This window comes from Bombina bombina, chromosome 3 (assembly GCF_027579735.1).
Source record: "Bombina bombina isolate aBomBom1 chromosome 3, aBomBom1.pri, whole genome shotgun sequence".
In the NCBI taxonomy this organism is placed as follows: Eukaryota; Metazoa; Chordata; class Amphibia; order Anura; family Bombinatoridae; genus Bombina; species Bombina bombina.
In genome coordinates this window covers 695,641,511-695,663,190 of record NC_069501.1, presented here as the reverse complement: position 1 = coordinate 695,663,190, position 21,680 = coordinate 695,641,511, and the positions used below count along the sequence as shown (strand labels likewise).

The 21,680-nt window shown below is 37.4% G+C and overlaps 1 protein-coding gene and 1 long non-coding RNA gene across 2 annotated transcripts; one reads left to right on the top strand and one right to left on the bottom strand.

Annotated features, from left to right (window-relative positions):
- Positions 1–728: 728 nt before the first annotated feature.
- TAF1D (TATA-box binding protein associated factor, RNA polymerase I subunit D) lies at positions 729–14,581 on the bottom strand. The gene is made up of 6 exons (XM_053707471.1): positions 14,430–14,581; positions 14,104–14,232; positions 8,917–9,262; positions 7,326–7,501; positions 4,971–5,025; positions 729–1,042 (listed from the first exon to the last, which is right to left on the bottom strand). Exons 3-6 carry the CDS (start codon positions 9,220–9,222, stop codon positions 941–943), a joined length of 639 nt encoding a protein of 212 aa, XP_053563446.1. The 5' UTR covers positions 9,223–9,262; positions 14,104–14,232; positions 14,430–14,581; the 3' UTR covers positions 729–940.
- A 177-nt stretch (positions 14,582–14,758) lies between these two features.
- On the top strand, positions 14,759–17,229 carry LOC128653909 (uncharacterized). Its single transcript, XR_008401401.1, has 2 exons — positions 14,759–14,992; positions 16,885–17,229. It is a non-coding gene; the product is annotated as an uncharacterized LOC128653909 (long non-coding RNA).
- The last annotated feature ends 4,451 nt before the right edge of the window (positions 17,230–21,680 follow it).

Sequence of the window (21,680 nt, the reverse complement as noted above, 5' to 3'; positions counted from 1 at the left end):
GGGAGCGGCATTAGTAAGGGCTTTGTAGGTCAGGGTGAGAATTTAGAATTTAATTCTGCTGTGAACGGAAAGCCAATGAAGGGACTCACAGAATGGTGCAGCAGATACAAAGCGAAGGGAAAGGTGGATTAGACTTGCAGAGGCATTTAGGATGGATTGAAGGGGGTAGAGGTGGGAGAGAGGAGGGTCAATGAGTAGGTTATTGGGAGTAGTCAAGTCAGGAAAATTAAAAGGGAGAGAATTAATTTCTTTGTGGTGTCAGCTCTCAAAAAGGGGCGAATTTTGGAATTTTTGCATAGGAGGTTGCTGCAGGGTGAAGACAGCAATTGGATGTGGGGAATAAAGGACAGATTTGGGTCAAGTAAGTCTGAGGAAATGGACTTGGGGTGATGGGGAAATAGTGATGCTGCCACAGGGATAGAAAAGTCAGAAATCAAAGTAGAGCTGGAGGCGGGGGGAGGAAGAAGGAGCTTAGTCTTGGACATGTTAATCTTTAGGTGGTGACAGGCCATAGAGGAACAAATGCCAGATAAGCAGTCGTTGATGTGAGAAGGGCAGTAAATAAACCCTTGCTACAAATGAGGAGTAATATGCCTAGGCGGCTATCAGAAGACAGTCATGACATCAGCAATCACCTGATATAACCTTTTGAATATGGAACAAGATCATAGGGTGAGAAAGTCTGTTTGTCACTTCACAATGCATAGACATAAAAAAGACCACAATAATTGCTTTTATATGCTTTTATTAAAAATGGAAGTTCAGTAGCCCATTTTGAGAATAATTATGATATCAAATGTAAGGCAAACTTATAAACCTTGAAAAAATACTTAATAATTAAACTGTAATAATTTTTTTTACATATGTAGGGTAAGATAATATTTATTTCCTGAATGGAAAATAGCACGTGTAGCCTCCTTAATATACAGTTGCTCGATCATTAGTGCTTACGCTGACTCTTTTTAGGTTTTCTTTTTTTCTTTTTTATACACCAATTTTTCTTACTTGGCACATTACAGTTTAAAATGAAAGTGCTGTTTTCCTAAAGGAAGAAAAAAAATGTATTTACAAACACACCATTTGCAGCAACATAATTAAGAAAAAAGCAAGCAGTGAAAACAGTTGAATTATTTGTGGAAGGCTACACAATGCACAAAGTATGGTTAAATATAGGGAAGCACTTTTGTTTTCATATGGCATATTTATAGCGTTCTATAGAAGCACTATGTTTGAAAAAACATAAAATTATGCTTACCTGATAATTTTCTTTAGACGGGAAGAGTCCACAGCTGCATTCATTACTTTTGGGAAATTCAGAACATGGCCACCAGGAGGAGGCAAAGACACCCCAGCCAAAGGCTTCAAATACACCCCCCCTTCCCTCATCCCCCAGTCATTCTGCCAAGGGAACAAGGTATAATAGGAGAAATATCGGGGTGAAAAAGGTGCCAGAAGAACAAAACATTTACTGCCGCCTCATAGATAAAACGCGGGCGGGAGCTGTGGACTTTCAAAAGAAAAAATTATCAGGTAAGCATAATTTATGTTGTTCTTCTTCAACGGGAAGAGTCCACAGCTGCATTCATTACTTTTGGGAAAACAATACCCAAGCTAGAGGACACTGAATGCAAACAGAGGGCGGGTAAAAAAAGGTGGCCCCTTCGAAAGGCACCACAGCCTGAAATTACCCAACACCCTACAAAAACTCTAAACGACAAGGGAAAAAACGGAAGCCCAGGTAACTGCTCATCAGTTACATAACCTGCAAAGTCGTGCTAGAGACCACTCAGACCCAGAGTCTGCTGAGCACAAAGGCCTCCGAGGAGCCAGCCCAGCGGCTCTTGACTCTCACGAAAGTACCCCTTAAAAGTCAAAAACCTCTATCTACCCCTAAGGGGGAGAATAGAGAACCCCATAAGAGATCCAACATGGGCTAAAATCAAACTTAGAGCAACCCAGGTTGCCACAGGACCACTGCCCAGGAAGACGAACTCCCTAGAAGGACAAGGACCAGAAAAAATAAGTCCATACACAGGAAAAAACATCACTAGGATGACCAGAAGGCCACCCTCATATCCCTGACACAGCACCATACCAAATATGGTGTACTAGTAAACCGAGTTCCCCAATGCATCATAGCCAAGTCAAAACCCTTCAGGTTAGACAAGCAGAGACAGAATAACTGTCCTAGTAGGTAAAAAAGAGCTCTCCATGAGAACAGAGCCAACTGTAAACAAGAACTCAAGATGACCAATCTCACCAGCAGAAAAGCTGACCCTAAGCCATTGTGGGACTTGGCCCACCATGAAGCGCCGAAAAATCTCGACAACAGCGCCCGACCAGAATTTTACGGTCCCCAAAGAGCGTCCCATCCCAGCAGCAGACGCCACCGGTAGAGAGATGGGCACCAAGAGTCCCCCCCCCACCTAAGGGGAGGACAAACTCAATAATAGAATACGGTTAACACTGCACATAAAAAGGCCAACTTATATCGCAACTCCCAACCTTTCATCCAGAAACGTTGGATCAACGCACTAGGCCCCATATTTCGTAATAGGATCCGAGCCCGGAGTCTATATCAATAGGCCAAATGACTTTCAGGATCCAACAGGATAATCAGCACCACAAGGGTGACATGAACCCAAGGAACAGCAGATAGCGCCCAACCAGTACCTGCCTAGTACAAAAACACCCCAAAACTGTCTAAGGTCCGAGAAAAATCGACCAGAAGGCTCGATAATATGAATTAGAACATAACTTTGTTCCTAACCAAAAGTGTGCAACTTCCGAAGAAGCGCCCATGCGACCACAAACTCGCAAGTATCAGTTCCAGAGAAAAAACGTTACCAAAACAGGAATTATATCAGACGTGAGCTTATTAAAAACAAATTAAATACATCCATCCTGATCGAAATAAAAGTAAGGCAGCACTCGCAGGTGAACGCCCAAGGTGAATGAGTACGCCAACAGGACCAGCCGATTAGAGGCCCCATTCACCCAAGTTCAGAACTGGAACCGATACATAAAAGAAAGAAAAACGGAGACGTCAAGGAGATTAGCTTCATCCCCAAACAGTTTGCCATCCGGCATCTAAGGCCTCGGATCCCTCGGCCCACTAGGACTGGAACCCTCCAGTGCCACCAAAATGTGCCTTAGTAGAACACAAAGACATGCCAGCCTATAACGGAAGGGCGAAATCATCCCTCGCCGGATCGATAAATGACCCCGAGGTTGGGGCCCCTGAAGCCTCAGAGGCCGACACTTCCCCAGAAAGCCGAACTGAATCAGGTGATCCCACGCCCGACGGGCCTTGGTTGACAGAACACGGACAGTACCTTAAAAATATTTCACATGGGAGATATAAGTGAGCCAGCGCAATAGATATCACCATGCAGAACTGTGCCATAACCTCTGGAGGAAACAAGCCACCTTCCGGAGGAGTAAAGGTCAAAGGGACAACTGCTTGCGTAGCAAAGGAAGGTTCTGGGGCACGCACCTCGTCGGACATAGAATCCTCTGGGGCGGATGGCTCAACGCACTCTAAGGTCCCTGAGTCGGGAGAAGAGAGTACTCTAGAACAGCAATTAGAAAATAACTGATGGGCATGGACAACCCGGGCCATTTAATATTCATCACAAGATGCATTCTCCACATCGGAGACATCCGTGTCTAAAAAAAAAAAATAAAAAAAAAAAATCAGAATCCTCCATAATCTTGGGATTACAAAAATTCCCAACACTAACTGGCACCCTTTTTACACACCCAATGGCTGGGGCACTCACCACCTCCAGTGAACCAGACAACCAACGAGCAGACTCTCTCTGTTGCCACACAGTCAGCATACGGAAGTGGAAAACAACGCAACCGGTCAGGAGGTGCATCGTGCCAGTCACATAAAAAGCGCTCAAATCTAAAGAGATCGTGCCAACTGATATGGCCGTTATTTTCTGAAAAGCCATGAGCCAAAGTATTATTATGCATTAGCAGACATAAAAAACGTGACTGAAGTCCCCCCTGTTCAATAACCCTCCTCAGGAGATTTAAACCCATGATTGCTATTTTAAGATAAAAGGACGCCCACTGGGACCATTACCATTACATTCACAAAATGAAACGATCTTACCGGAATCTGCGCCGTGGAACAGTAACACAGCCCTTCAAGTGTGACAGATAGTAGCCTCGTTTCTGACATGGACTTGAGTCAAAGGCAGGCAGCGAAACTCGCCAACGCTGATTGCCAAGGAGCTGTTGATATGAGTTGGGATGGTTTTGCAGAAAGACTCTCCCTGCATCTCCGAACTCTAACCTTTATCCATGCTCTCACTGAGAGGCTGACAGGATTACTTAAAACTCCAGTCCCATTTAGAAGAGTACTACCCTCCATAAGAGACTATCTTCAATCTTCTGACACTTCTCTGCCAACCTCCTGTGACGAAAGGCAAAGAAGAATGACTGGGGGATGAGGGAAGTAGGGGAGGTATTTGAAGCCTTTGGCTGGGGTGTCTTTGCCTCCTCCTGGTGGCCAGGTTCTGAATTTCCCAAAAGTAATGAACGCAGCTGTGGACTCTTCCCGTTTAAGAAGAAAAGAGCATGAAGTACTGTAACTTGCAATACTAAAAACGTTTTCAGTAAAATTAACCATATTTATAGCAATTTTGATTGGGTAGTGGGGAGAACAAAAATAAAAAAATATTACAAATCATTGGGAATAACAACCAGATAATCTCTAGCTGTGCATGACCTCTCCGGCAGCATTAAAACAATTATGTCTTGTTTTGTAAGCAACAGTGACATATATATGTGTGTGTGTGTGTGTGTGTGTGTGTGTGTGTGTGTGTGTGTGTGTGTGTGTGTGTGTGTGTGTGTGTGTGTGTGTCTAAAAACCCTCAAGATGTGAGCATCACCTTTACTTAGAATCCTCCCTTGCCTAAGGAGATCTCACTAATATCTGCTTTTGTTGTATAACTTACCACAACTTTGGCATCATAGGCATTTACTTCTTCTTGCTCACAGTCAGTATTTTCACTGTAAGAAGTATAACATAATATATTTTAATTAAAAAAAATTACAAATTCACATATAAACCTGAACATCTGAAACAAGAGGATCTACATTCATTTATGTAGATATAAATTAATTTTTGGAGACCTATAATTGCTTTAAATCAATTTATTTCACTACACATGTATTTTGTTTTGCAGATTTAAAAAGGGACATTAAACAATTCATAAATGCTAGATAGAATGATGCATTCATTAGTCTGAGAATAACATGTAGATGTATTTTTAAAGTTTCATTAGTTGTTTAAATAGTGACAAAATAAGTGTAAAGTTTTAGTGTCTATAAAACAATGGGAGCTGCCATTTTTTAACTTAAGTTACCTTCTCTGCTGTGACCAATTAGGGACAGTTATAAATAGGTCACTAGAGAGTGTGCAGCCAATGGCTGTGTGGAATGTAACAGTGTTCTGAACTTCCATTTCTAACAGAATTAGGGGAAACAATAAATAATTAAAGTATATTGCAGAGTTGTTATTTTATATACATTTAATAATTATATATTACCATCTCAAAGTATTTAATGTCCCTTTAAGGCATTCGGATGCATTACCGTAAACATCAATGACTGGTGCACATTTGTAGTGGTTATTATAATCATCTGATAAGCATCCACATTTATATGAAGATAGTTCAGACTCTCTTGAAAAATAATCACTTTAAGGAGAGAGCAAGAGAAAACTAAATCATGTGAGATATGTGTGGGCACCTCCTGTAAATCTAGATAAAACAAAAATCATAGTGTGTCAGAGAAGTCCTAAGAAAAGAACATCAAATTGTTACCTCCAGCTAAATGGTGTTTTTCTGGAAGAGGTAAATACCTTGAACAAGTTATCAGGAAGTTGATACAGAGCAAAAAAAATCATCTTAAACCCCCTGTAAGAATGTGGATGAAAATATTTGACAGTGTCATAACACCTATTTTGTTTTACGGCAGTGAGATATAGAGACCTGTCACTTATCCAGATCTCAAAAGATGGGATACAAGCACAACTGAATGAATGCACTTAAAGTGGGACGGCTACTGCTATATTTTTCTATATGCAAGAGATCACCGAGGAGATACATCTAAACAACAATAACCCACAGTCCTACCACTATGGTGTGATGTTGGATAATAATCTTGTAAAAAGGCCCTGTCACAGCAAGAAAAACAAACCGTCCCACAATTCTGTCAATCACACCAGCAGAAAAGGAGAAAAAAAAAGCAGAAAAATGAAAGAAATATGTAATGAAGTAGAAAATACAGCAAAATTAAAAGCTTACTACTGCTTACAAAGGGAATATATACTGGCACCTTACCTTGCAAAGGTAAAACTCCCCAGAGACAGACTATGTGCCAGTATATAATAAGTACACACAATCTACAAATAGAGACTGGCAGGCACAGAAAAACATGGCAACCAAAAGAAAACAGAGTGTGCCAACAATGTGAGCAGTAACAGAAAATGAGCCACACTTCTTGCTCCAATGCCCTAAATACACCAACGTAAAAGAAAATTACTTTGAAAAACAGACCATCCCCAAAATACCAGACAATTCCTGTGAATGAGAGAAAGCAGCAAACCTCAGATGATGATATCCAGTTGGGCTAGCTGTAAAAGTGTTTGTTTGATGATCTAAGTAATCACTCTGTAGAGTGTAGCTGGGTCAGGCAAATTGTTATGTTTTTTATGTTAATTTTTTGGAGATTTAAATTTTATCTTTATAAAAATAATTTTAGCTACTAATGAATTAAAAGCGACACGCCAACATTAATTATTTAATTTTTTTGCAAATAAATGTATAGGTTTAGCCTAAAATGAATTTAAACTTATAGTTTTGCAAACCAAATTGGGTTTCTCTTTTTTTCCCTTTTGTAAGCAAGGGAGATATAACGAGGGGTAATAGGAGGTCATATAGCTCAAGCAACAGAAAGGTACTAATTAATTTAAATAACTACAAACCACTTTTCAAAGATTGTTGCTGTTTGCACCACCTCAAAAAGAACTAAAAATGTATGTATTTAATGTATGACTTGCATGCCATGCCAACTACAGGGTCACGATTTATCAGAACTGTATGGAGGAACATTGCAATAAAGGGCACAGATTAACAGACAATTTCAGTGAAATTTAGGATATAAAAGTAGACCATCTACAATAGGCACACAAAATAACCACCAATTAATGTCAGACACTAGTTAACAGCAATGATCCTGATTTTTATGTTAAATTCTGTTAATCTGAGCCCAGCGAACATTTATCAGAAAAAACTACATTATATTACCCAGGTTCAGATATGGGTGAAATAGATCCATCATCATCTAGATATTTGTATTTTCTCATATCTATCATTTCATCCTCCAGCTCATCATCTTGACCCATATTCTTCAGTGATTCTTTAAGGCTACGGTTACATTTGAGATTCTTCACATATTGTAGAAAACCACCAACAACAGATTGCTTAAAAAAATAAAAATAAAAAGTTTAAACCTTTTTAAATCTGATGCAGATAACTAGTACCATATACACACACACACACACACAATAAAAAAAAAAAAATAATAATAATAATAATAATAATAATAATAATAATAATAAATATATATATATATATATATATATATATATATATATATATATATATATACACACACACACATTTTTCCCAAATACAAACTTTATCATTAATACTTTTTTAAAAATAAAATACCATTCGCATCCCCCCCCCCCCCCACCCAGAAAGTTAAAAATTATTTTTTTGTGTTCTTAAATGCAAATACTAGTTTATAATTACTTAAAAACAACAACTATTACCTTTCAGATTAAAATGCTATACTATCTTTCCGATGGTACTATGTATACAAAAGTAATAAAATTATATAAAAACTACCTTTAGTTGTATTATAACATGTAAATATTGCCTAAACGACACAAGATATTATTGTCTATACTTTGTCACATCACCTCTCCCACTTTATAGATGCAAATATACAAATATTTTGAAAGCCAAACCTTTTCCCAAGCAGTTTGGATAAAGACTTTTGTACACACAAACAGTTTTATTACTTATTTATAGAGGTAGCAGCGAAGGTATAGATTATTACCTTAAAAGCTATTGAAGTCATTTGAAATAGCCATTGTAGTGATACAATTACATTCTCTAATTCTTAGAGCATGTAAATTTGAACAACAGAGATGACCAATTTGTATTTATTTACCCCCATAAAGATGTTAAACACATAGTTAAAGGGATAGTAAACACCAAAAATGTTATTGTTTAAAAAGATAGATAATCCCTTTACTTACCATTCCCCAGTTTTGCTTAACCAACACTGTTATATAAATATACCTTTTTTCCTCTGTAATTCTGCTGACTGTCTCCTTATCTCAGATCTTTTGACAGACTTGCATTTCAAGCAATTAGTGCTGACTCTTAAATAACTTCATGTTCGTAAGCACAATATACATGAACTAAAGCCCTCTAGCTGTGAAATGACATGCCCTATCTGAATCACGAAAGTTTAATTTGGGGACTTTACTATCCCTTTAAAGAACCACATGGAGACACAGAGAACTGCTGGACCTGAACAGAAACTGCCACTGATCTAATCAGCAGTGCTTGTTAACGCCTAGACCCTTTCCAATTGGGGTATTCGCCAAAAGTTTATTTACATATGAAAAAACTATATAACCCAAAGTATCAATCTAGGTCCATTATGGTTGTTTAAGCAAATAAAATGGTGTATTTTAATTTCTTGAAGCATTTAGGATCATTTCAAATGTACTTGATCAATTAAAATGAGATATTGTTTTACCAAAACCACCAAGATTATTTTGAAACTTTAAAGCTAAACTCATTTAGTTAAGGATTTTACCTCATATGGAAAATACATTTTAAACGTCAAATACTTTGGAGTTGCAAATGGAAAACAAAGTCCCTTGTGTTTCAGTCTCTGCTTTCTAATATTTAAGGAAAGGACAGATTGTCGGTTCAGAAATATTCTACGTTTCTTCTTTTTCTTCTTCTTCCTTTTTTGAAAATGCTGCTCAAAAATCTGTTTTAGATTAACTGGCAAATAGTCTGAAGAGTCACCAGATGAGGGTGGCAATGGAGGTGGAGAATGACGATTCAGCCTCTTTAGCTTCCGATTTCTCTTGGTTCGCATAGGTGTACATGGCATTTGAGTCTGGAACAGGCTATGACCAGAACTGGAGCTGTCGCTGGGGAATAGAAACATATTAATATTTCACCTGAAGAAGATAGAGTATATGTTTGAGTACTCCCTAACTCAAGGACTCCAGCAAAAAATTGTATCTTAGGACATTTATATGAATACATTATAAAGGGGCCTTACACTGTTACATTAGCATAGTTACTACTCATTTGTTTGTTGTCCTGTGTCTGCAGCTATCTTCAAAGCCATTCTCTTATTTTAACCATTACATTTGCTGGTCGGTAAAGCTCCAAAGCTTCATACTGGGTTCCACCATCTTGGAGCACAAGTTGTTGAGCATCCTGTGACAGAAGGGGTGCACGTTTGGCAGCTGTACGGTGTACTTCTGCTTAGAGTGCATTACACAAAGCGGGAGCTTTAAAATGTTGCAGTATCTGCATTGCTCTTTAATATTCCTGAGGTGTTTTTTTTAGATACATTATATGTAACCTTTAAGTTGTGTAAAAAAACAACCCAGCATAAATGTAAAGCTAGCTACCACTCTATATCCTGCCAGAAGTGCATGATACAGTTGTCACAAGGTGAGCAGTGCCACTCATCTATGAATACACACAGCTTCTGTAACAAGTGCAAGAATATCAAAGTAAGAAAATGGTGCCCAGTTTAAAGCTAAGGAGATTCACCAACCACTACCAATGAGGTAAAATAATGGCTTTGAAGAGAGCTGTGGGCACAGGAAAACAAATAATATGAGCAAAAATGTAACATGTTATTTTTAAGGCTACCATCCTTACAAATATATTGAATGTTTGCAGTACATTCAATAGTTATACTTTCAAGCTATCCCTCACTATATGATGTTTTAAGCAAACTAACCATATCATGAATTATATGTACAGTCAGACAATGTTTATGTTTGGTAGGGGTCAATTGTTCAAAGCTTTATCAAAAATGGCAAACCACAACAATAAATATGCAGCGAATGTTTATATGATAATCAGTATTTCCCTTATTAATAAGGAACAAACACTTCAATATAACAAAAGCTTACTTGAATTCAGTGAATTCAACGTTCCTCTCTCATGTAATCTGTGGTGAAATACTTCTGGTTGCTGGTGGTATGAGGGTACTATCAAATGGGGAGCCCTATGGGGAATCTGGTCTAATACACAAACTCCAAAAGGAAAACTCACAGACCAACTCAATCCAAAAATGAAATAAAACTTAGCTTTGAAAGAGATCCATAAACAGCGTGAACATAAAAGCATAAATAAATCACAATAGCCATCTAATCAAAGGGAATCCCGCTGGCATCTAAATAGATTTTGGATTTAAGGAGTTTGTGTGGGTTTGGTAGGTGTTATGGTACCTTAGATTAGTTTTTAATTATGTAGCATGAGGCAGTATATTCATGGCTGTAATGTTTATTTTTTTTGGGTAAATTAATTATTTTAATCCATTTACATTGTCATGCACTACCAGAGATTTCTTTAAGACTAAGACTATTTTTGACATTTTTTCTAACTAGAAGATATTATCACATATTCTTGGTTTTTTAATTCTCAAAACTGTGAACTGGTGTCTGCAGAAATAACATGCCTCTTCTTCACAGCAAAATGTTATAAAATAAACATAGAAAGTTGAGAAATAGACCTTAAAGGGACATAACCCCACCATTTGAGTCAGTGCATTCAATTCTAAATATTATCTTGGTAACCTTTTTTGAAAGAGCAGCAATACACTACTGGGAGATAGCTGAACACATTGGGTGAGCCAATGAAAAGATGCATATATGTGCAGCCACCAATGAGCACCTAGCTCCCTGTAGTGCATTGCTGCTGCTCCTGAGCCTACCTAGGTATGTTTTTCAACACATAATCCAGTGGTGATTGTCCACCACCTCTGACATAGCCGAGATGTGCAGAAGCAGTGGTCTTAAGATCAGTGCTTCTCATATTGCTGTTGTGGGCTCAAATGTCAAACCTGAACCCAAAGCTCATATGGACGTACATAAATTCCGCCCAATATGTGATATACACTATTTGTAATATGCTGTTAATAGAATGCAATTTCTTTATATTTTTGACTGTATGTTATAAGGAAAAAAACGTATTCAACTATACCTTAAACCATCCATGACTGTGTCTTAATATAGTAATGGGTCTATATTGCAATGTAGCAACAAACAACTCAGCAGCACAGCAAAGGTAAACTGTATTCTTAATTTTATTCAGTACCAGGAGGAAAACATGTATGATTAAGGGCAATTGAGCCCGAAACGTCATGTTTTCCTCCTGGTACTGAATAAAATTGAGAATACAGTTTACCTTTGCTGTGCTGCTGAGTCGTTTGTTGCTGGATTGTGTTGGAGTCTTCAAGTGGTGGCTCTTTCAGCTTGCACACAGATAGCCACTGGTGCTGGAGAATACTTTGTTCTATATTGCAATGTAATATTTTTACAAGATGAGATTTGAGAAGAAACAGTAATAATATTAAGAGAATTTCTCTCTTTTGGACAGGTAAACAGTTATTATAGAAACCCGTCTACAACACTGGTAGAATTATGTCCTAAATATGAAAATAAAGAAAAAAGGGGCGCCACATAGCATAACTGTGTATGTGCATATGATGTAGAGTAAAAAGTTGAAAAACAACTCAGATGGAAGATGGCACTAAATGGATGCAGTACAAATGGGCATACTAACGTTATAGTAGTCAGCTCACTCTATCACCGTCTCAGTAGCAAAAAAAACACCACCGTTCTGATATGAGTTCAGATGGACGATGTCCGTGCATAAAGCTGTTTATAGAGTATTTGGCGCAGCTGTAGTTAGCTTACTGCTGCTGCAGAATGTGACTACTGTAACTGCAGACTGTGTAGGATCTGCTAAAAAGCAGGAAAACTTACAAATGTGTGTAGTTTGAAAGAGAGACTATCATGGAAAAGAAGCCAACAAAATTAAAATATTGTTTTATTTTTAATTTAATTGGCTTCTTGTCTATGATAGCCTCACTTTCAAACTACACACATTTGTAAGTTTTCTCTGCACCCATTTAGTGCCATCTTGTTTTCTTTATTTTCATACTTTAGACATCCAGGATACCTATGGGAATGAAGTGGAGTGACCCAACATTAGCTGGATTTTTAAATCATCATGGTGTATTTTCACATTTTTTATTTAATTATTGTATATTTTATTTGATCTGAACTATTTTTTCATTCACCCATTTTTTGTATTCTATCGCACAATACATAAAGATTAGTGGTTGTGCGCCCCCTGCAGAGTTGTTATTTTTTTAACACTTCTAGAATGATGTCCTGCTTAAAGGGACACTGAATCCAAATTTGTTATATCATGATTCAGATAGATCATGCAATTTTAAGCAACTTTCTAATTTACTCCTATTATCAAATTATTTTCATTCTCTTGGTATCTTTATTTGAAATGCAAAAATGTAAGTTTAGATGCCGGCCCATTTTTGGTGAACACACTGTGTTGTTCTTGCTGATTGGTGGATAAATTCACCCACCAATAAACAAGTGCTTTTCATGGTTCTGAACTAAAAAAATAGCTTGGATGCCTTCTTTTTCAAATAAAGAAAGCAAGAGAACGAAGAAAAATTGATAATAGGAGTAAATTAGAAAGTTGTTTAAAATCGTATGCTCTATCTGAATCACGAAAGAAAAAATTTGGGTTCAGTGTCCCTTTAATTTCTCAATTAATATTCCTCAAGGATAATCTGCAAAACATGCTACAAATTGGCACATATTTGGAATATTTTCCAAAATGTATAGACTATTTGGGCATTGCCTTGACACATTCACAAATTGTGCCACAGGTGCAGAAGCAAACAATGATTAAAATGATGCCCTTCATTTAAAGGACATGCAAGTACAAAAACAAAATTATTTAACGTGTTTGTTTTATTAAAGCACTTTTGTAGCAATGCACTTCTGGTACCTAGATGAACACATCTGTGAAGCCATTGAAAAGAGCATGTGTATAGCCACCAATCACCACCCTACTTACATATGCTTTTCAACAATGGTTACCAAGAGAATAATGTAAAGCTGAATAGAATAACATTGGAAAGCCTTTTAAAAAGGAATGATCTATCTGAATTAAAAAAAAGTTTAATTTGTACTACACAAAATGTTTGCATGTATGAAGTAGAGCTGTTAAGCTTTAAAGAACATTAAAGGGACATCTTACTCAAAATAATTCTATCATGTTTATAAAGGAGCATCAGTTAAACATTTTTATTTTTTATATGAAAGGAGTTTTGTAAAAGTTGTTTAAATTAAAAGTAAAACTAAAAGGACATGCATGATTATCTACAACTAAGTCCTGGGATTCTAGTGCTCACTGGGTGATAGGACCTGTAACCACAGAAAAAAAGATGGTTGTATCCAGTACAGGAAAATCCATTAAATCTGCACTGCAATACATTTTGAAACATCCTCTTTGTAATAAAAAAAAAACGCGAGTATCATGTCCCTTTTAGAGAGTTATTCCTGTTACAGGGAAAAAAAGTATTGACTTGAACAACAAAAAAGTGTTCTTTTTTATTAACTGTAAAGGGAAACACAATCATTTATTAGAGGCTTCATGTTAGGGATACATAATGATATTTCCATTGGTTTTTGTTGATTTTGTATTATTTGGTTCAGACTTGTCTTTCTGTGAGCAGATGATACCAGACAGCCAATTAAAGCTCACTGTACTCAAGCAAACAGCCTGAGAGATTCCATCGTAAACAAAGCTGCTGCAGGAAATGGAAAACCATTTTTAAATAAACTGGGCTTCCTCACCCAAACTGGTTTTCTATAGCAAATAGTATTGCAATACTAAATTGACAAGTTTTTATTGCGACATAAATTCTTACCTGTGTAGTCCTCTGTCGTCAGCATTGCTTGTGGCATTTTGAGATTGGAAGTCATCACTAAAAAGATCTTGGCTCTGAGGAAACTCCAGGATGGCTGTTTTGTTTTTTTACTTCTCAAACGATTGTAATCTAGGACATAAACAACTTTATGTGATGAAAAAAAGCACCGCTGTTTCAAAAATCACTCACACTTAACACTATGCTCTGTAGCTGAATAATTTAAAACATAATACGCTTTTTGTTTCAGAGCCATTTAAAGATAGATGTCACATAATCTGTGCTCAACTGTTATAAGTATTTTTGTTAAAATAACTGCGAGTCAATACCTTTACCAGTACACGTTTTGTGCTAATGATCCATGTACATGCTGCCTAGTATAGCTCACGCAAAATCAGCTTTCTTGTCCCAAGCTGCTTGCCGTCCAGTTGTCACGTGACACTGTAGCAACTATTATCAAAGGAGTCCAAAGTAGTCTGAGTCTAGCTGCACTGGAGGGCAAAGTAGTCTATCTGCAGAGTGGAGCTCCACTCTAGACAGGAAACATGTGACCTCCACTGCAATTTTTTTTTTTTCAATAAAACTTTAATGTAGCACACAACCAATATGCACAATCATTCAGAAACGTTTTTTTTAAAATAAACTTTATGCACAATCATTTAGAAAACGTTCTATTATTGTGTTCTATATTAGGCAAAGTATGAGCAAATGTAATGATTATTCTAAGTTATAAATAGATCATCTCAGGAAATCACAGGACTAATTCTTTAGTTTTCATGTATTATCTACTATTTTAAATTAACAATATTGAACTATTTAAAGCTCCACTCTACACAACAAAAATGTGACATCCACAACCTCCATGGGGAAGTTCTCTTTAAACAAGAAGAAGGTTTGCTGCTTTCTTTTTTTTTACCGTATTTAACCCCGTAGAGACCTTTAGCGTTAGCGACCAAGGCTGTTTTTACATTGCTGCGGTGTTTGTGTTTATCTGTAATTTCCCTCTTAATTTTTTTTTTACCATATTTAACCCCGTAGTGACCTGACTGTTGTACCAATTTTTTAGCGTTAGCGACCAAGGCTGTTTTTACATTGCTGCGGTGTTTGTGTTTAGCTGTATTTTTCCTCTTACTCCTTTACTGTACCCACACATATTATATACCGTTTTTCTCGCCATAAGATTGACTTTCTACAGATACCATTATTTTCATCATATCATATAATTTTTACTAAATATTTTTATAAATTATGATTAAAAATATTAAAAACCACACTTTTTTTTTTACTTTTACCCCCAAAATCTGTTACGCATCTACAACCCCCGAGAAAACAACATGGCTAAACAGTTTCTTCATTTTGTCCTGAGTTTTGAAATACCCAATTTTCAATTTTTACGATTTAACCTTTTTCTCCTTCAGTGACCTTTTAACCCCAACCCTAGATCTAACCCTCCCCCTAGATCTACCACTAAGCCTAGATCTAACCCTAACCCTACATAACTATTTATTTTTAAGATTTTTACTATTTAATTTTTTTTCATCTGTTACAGCTGAGGTCCTTAAGGAGATAAAGGGATAGTAAATTCAAAATTTAACTTGCATGATTCAGATAGAACCTGTCATTTTAAGACACTTATAAATTCACATCTATTTTTAAATGTGCTTTGTTCTCTTGTTATCCCTTGCTGAAAGAGAATAAGCACATATTCAACACTAGTGGGAGCTAGCTGCTGATTTTTGCCTGCACACATTTGTCTTTTGCGATTGGATGACTATGGCTCCGTTCGGGCAGCGCTCCAAGCGAACTGGGACTCGCTTGTAGCGTTTTCCTCACATTTGCAAGTGAGATGCCTGGCGTTTTTTGAGTGCTCTGATGACGTAAGTCCCAGCGCTTCCATCGTGCTGGAAAAGCTGTCACTTTTCAGAGCAAGCTCAGACGCTTGGCAACATGGCAGCCTCCACACACGTTTTGCTGTGGAGGCTGCCTTGTTTGTATAAGCAGCAGAGGAGGGACAGGTGAGGCAGATAAGTCTGACAGCAGCATTTAGTACAGGGAAAATTGGAGATAGGTTAAGTAACCTATCTCCAATTTGCCCTGTACTAAATGCTGCTGTCATGCTTATCTGGTGTTATGCTGAGAATTGTTTCCCCAGTGTCTCTGGTTTCCCCTGCCTCTCGGCAAACATCGGAACTCTGACCCACCTCCAGTCAGCTCCTCTCAGCTCAGCACCCGTACTATTATTAGCTTAATGTGGCAGGATAAGCTACAGGGGCTGAGCTAAGAACAGCTGAATGAAGGTGGGTCAGAGTTCCAATGTTTGCCGAGAGGCAGGGGAAACCATTCTCGAACAACGGTGTTGTGTAAACAGCTTAAATAAAAATAATCCTCCACTAATAAAGAGAGACACAATTTAAACATTTTTACAGTCAGCTACAAGGGAGCTTATTTAAAAACGTTCGTTTTCTCTAAGCTCCCTTGCTTGTGACGTCACCTAGCGCCACGTCATCACTGGAAGTGAAGCGCCTCCACTAGCTCCTGAGCGCTGCCCGAACGTGGCCTATATGTGTTCATCTTGCTGCCAGTAGTGCAATGTTGTTCCTTCAGCAAAGGATAATAAGAGAACGAAGCAGATTTTATAATGAAAGTAAATTGGAAACTGTATGTTCTTTCTGATTTATAAAAGTCTGTTTTTGACCTGAGTGTCCCTTAAATGATTTTTTATTTATTATGGAAATAACAGTTTTGATTCTGACTATGACTAAGTTTCCCATGTGCTTGACACAGGAGCCAGCAATCATTAAAGATCTACACATTGCTATACAATGGGTTGTCAAGAATGAGGCACTGTTCTGTGGGCGCATAACCATGCCAAGTTATGGGTCAATGAATGAAGATGACCGCCAGAAGGCCATAGATAACGTGATATAAAGAGAAGAACCAGAAGTAAGGGAGCCATTCCTCTTTGTATTTCAGCACAGAGAAGATATGGAGTTGTTTTTGCAGGCATGTCTTGACCAACAGGGCCTCCAAGTTAATGCCATGTTCAACAAATGACTGATGGATAAGGGGCGGTGGTGTGTTTCTGTTTAAATTATTGATAATAATAAAAAAATAAGATAATTAACACCATTTCTGAGTCATTGCTTTAATAACACACTACCACAAGTATGAAGGTACAAGATAATTATAGTTAACAGTATATATATATATATATATATATATATATATATATATATATATATATATAGCAGTAGCCTATTGTTGCTTCTGCTTTCATAGTATAAGGTTAGGGTTATAAGTTCAAATGGTTTCTGACCTTGATTGAACACGATTCTCCAGAGCTCCGGGGAACAGCAAGAAAGCACACAAGCACAGAGAGTGTTTCTCACTAGTTCCGTTTACTGTGGACCCCTGTCCCCACCATACTACTACCACACTGAAGTTACAATCCAAAATTCCACAAAGAAATAAAAAAAAAATTACTATGTAAGTCCTACCTCCTCTGCAAATGAAAGTGCTCTGCCATCTGACTCAGACACACACTGTCTGGTTAAATGCATGATTTAGGCTCGTTTGTATGTATTTCAAAATTAAGTCAGCTGTAGTGTAAACTGAACAGTGTTAAGTTAACCTGTATCATTTGAAACACTGAGAAATCTTAGTTTGAAAGTATAACTTTTTATGCATATGTAAAAATCATAGATAAAATGCCTCCTTGCATCTGTAAAGTCCTTGCATAAAGGGGCAGTAAACTGAAATGTAGTTGAAATGTATATGTTACAAAAAAAAAAAAATCTTTCAAAAGGGCAACTACCATTTGTGTATTAAGGAGGAAACCTTTATGCATGGCTTTAAATATAGAATTTCTACAGCATTGTCAAATAATCATAAATACACTGCTGCAGATTGCTAAAAAAAAAAAAGTTTTTTTTATGGACTCCTGGCCCCACCATACTACTACCACACTGAAGTTACAATCCAAAATTGCACAAAGAAATAAAAAAAATTACTATGTAAGTCCTACCTCCTCTGCAAATGAAAGTGCTCTGCCATCTGACTCAGACACACACTGTACAAACTTAAAGGGCTACTGGACCCACATTTTTTCTTTCATATTCAGATAGAGCATGCAATTTTAGGCAGCTTTATAATTTATTCTTATTATAATTTTTTATTCGTTCTCTTGCTATCTTTATTTGAAAAGTTAGGAATGAAAGCTTTGGAGCATGACTATTTTTTGTTCAGTACCCTGGATAGAGCTTGCTAATAGGTGCCTGCATTTAGCCATCCAATAAGCAAGGGTAACCCAGGTTCTCAAACTAACATGGGCCGGCTCAAACGCTTTTATTTCTTCTTTTTCAGATAAATATAGGAAGAGAACGAAGAAAATTTGATAATAGAAGTAAATTAAAAAGCTGCTTAAAATTGCATGCTCTATCTGATTCTAGAATGAAAAAAATTGTGTTTAGTATCCTTTTAAGTGCCAAGTCTGTCTCATTACGCATAGTGGTTTAGTGCACACTCAAAAATCCTCTCAAATGCTAATGCTTTACTCATTTTAATAAAATTGACCACACTCAGTAGCACTCTGCTGTAGTACCCTCTGGTGGCTGCCAAAATTGTTTAAAGAAAATAATAGTTGTTCTTGCCTCATGGGGCACCCTGGCCCATTTGGCCCCTGACAGGAGTCACCCCTGTAACCCCCTGATGGCAGCCAGGTGTGATTTATGGAGATGATGTATTTATAACTTACAATAATCATTACTTTTGCTTATACTTTTGCCCTAACAGAACATAAGTTAATGTAAAGAATGTGCTTATTTAACCTTATTAATAACAATCAGCATAAACCACTGTGAATGAACATTAAGAACAGGAAAGCAAAATATTTAGTTTTCAGAATTATTGTGTCTATTTATTGTTACGTTAAAGTCCATTTAAAAAAAAAAAAAATATATTGAGTGGAGGTCAAATGTTTCCTATCTTGAGTGGAGCTCCAGTTTGGCACAAGTTTGTTTGCCATATAAAGCGTTGGTTCAGGCTTAGAACATACAGAAATGAGTGTCGCAAATAATTTTAAACCTTTTTAAATACAAGTTACTTTTAAAAAAGGTAAAATATATTCAGTGGCAAGGTTGGCACAAGTTTGTTTGCCATATAAAGCATTGGGTCAGGCTTAGAACTTAAAGGGACAGTCTAGGCCAAAATAAACTTTCATGATTCAGATAGAGCATGTAATTTTAAACAATTTTCCAATTTACTTTTATCACCAATTTTGCTTTGTTCTCAATTTCTTAGACCTTGAAGCCCACCTCTTTCAGATTGCATTTTAACAGTTTTTCACCACTAGAGGGTGTTAGTTCATGTATTTCATATAGATAACACTGTGCTCGTGCACGAGAAGTTATCTGGGAGCAGGCATTGATTGGCTAGACTGCAAGTCTGTCAAAAGAACTGAAAAAGGGGCAGTTTGCAGAGGCTTAGATACAAGATAATCACAGAGGTTAAAAGTATATTATTATAAATGTGTTAGTTATGCAAAACTGGGGAAATGGGTAATAAAGGGATTATCTATCTTTTAAAACAATAAAAATTATGGTGTAGACTGTCCCTTTAAAAATATGAAGTGGTTCATGCCCTGTATATATGCACACAGAAATGAGTGACTCATCGGATTTCAACCCTTTTTAAATACCAGTTTAAATACCAGTTACTTATTCAGAAAAGGTAAAATATATGAAGTGGCCAGGTTGGCACAAAAAAATTGCTATAATAAGCATTGGGCACGGCTGAAAATATGTATATTCTATGAAGATGTTCATGCCGAGTATATATCATCACAGAAATAAGTGACCAAAAGGATTTTAACTCTTAAAATACCAGTTACTTATTCAGAAAAGGTAAAATATATGAAGTGGCAAGGTTGGCACCAGATTGTTTGATATAAAAAGCATTGTGACAGGCTGAAAACATGTATATCCTATAGAGAGGCTTATGCCATGTATATAAGCATACATTAATGAGCGTCCCAAAGGATTTTAAAAGTTTTTAAATACCAATTACTTATTTAGAAAAGGTAAAATATATGAAATGGCAAGGTTGCCTGCAATTTGTTGGCTATAAAAAGCGTTGGGCCAGGTTGATAACATGTCTATTCTATAATGGGGTTCATGCCCTCTATATATCCACACATAAATTAGTAGCCCAAATGATTTTAACCCTTTTTAAATACTTTTAATTTATAAGATAAGATAAAATATATGAAGTGGCAAAGTTGGCCCCAGATTGTTTGCCTTAAAAAGCATTGGGCCATGCTGAAAATATTTGTCTATTCTATAATGAAGTTCATGCCGTGTATTTATCATCACGGAAATGAGTGACCCAAAAGGATTTTAACCCTTTTAAAATAAGTTTATTATTCATAAAAGGTAAAATATATGAAGTAGCAAGGTTGTCACCAATTTGTTTTCCATAAAGAGCGTTGGGCAAGGCTGATAACATATCTGTCCTATGATGGGGTTCATGCCGTGTATATATCCACAAATAAATAAGTGGCTCAAAGGATTTTAACTCTTTTTAAAATAACATTTACTTTTTGAAAACATAACCAAATTTGTTCCACATTTGCTATCTGTTTATTGCAATACTAGTGTTAAAGTCCGTGTAGACAGTCCAAAATGTGTCCAACTTACTAACCACTCCCTTATTTACCCACCTCTCCCTCCAAGAACCTTTGCCTACCATCTGACCCCCCCATCCACTCAGATCTCCTCTCTCTTATCCCCCCTCCCTCCTTCACCCTCCCTGCCACTTTCAACATCTAATTTTCTGCAGCGCAGAGGTACCACCCGCTCCCGTCTACCCATCTATCACTATCCCTCTATCCCTATCTTAACATATTTTTTTTATGCAGCGCAGTGGTCCCGGCCTCTCCAGCCCCTCCAGCGATGGGGCTCCCACCTGCCTCCCTCCTTACCCTCCCACGCCACCGATTGGCACCACCGCTGCACAATACAGAAAGGGACACAGATTGCAGCAATGCCTCAATATTGAGGCATAGTGCATTAAGATTTTCTAAGCAACCGTTGCAGAGAGGGCCAGTGATGGTGCCGATCGTTGGTGGCGTGCGAAGAATAGGAGGGAGGCAGGTGGGTGGCCCATCATTGGAGGGAGGAGGAAGAAGGCGGTAGGGTGTGTGAGAGGGGCAGGAGCGGGTGGGAATGCTTATACTACGGAAAAAGTTGGAAGCTGGAAGGAGGGAGAGGGGGATAATAGATTAGTAAAATAAACTGGGAGAGGGTAGAGTGGTAGGGGAATGAGGGTGGGCAAATACACTACAGATTTTATTTTATATATCTACTGTATATAAAAAAATAAAAGCAAATAAATATAGTAAAATGGCTACTGGCAGACAGCTGAAAGTACATAACATGTACGCTAAAAGGTAGAAGGGGGGGGGGGGTTAGAGAGCTGTTTGGGGGGGGGGGGGGTCCTGAACAAAGGAGATCACAGAGAAGCATTTACAACCATTTGTGCTATAATTGCACAAGCTGTTTGTAAATAATTTCAGTGATAAACCC

Coding starts and splice junctions, on each gene's coding strand:
- TAF1D (XM_053707471.1), bottom strand. CDS start 9,222: ATGCCATGTACACCTATGCGAACCAAGAGAAATCGGAAGCTAAAGAGG. Junction 5,026..7,325: donor TCACCCATATCTGAACCTGG/GTAATATAATGT, acceptor TACTTCTTACAG/TGAAAATACTGACTGTGAGC. Junction 1,043..4,970: donor CCTATGATGCCAAAGTTGTG/GTAAGTTATACA, acceptor TTCTTCCTTTAG/GAAAACAGCACTTTCATTTT.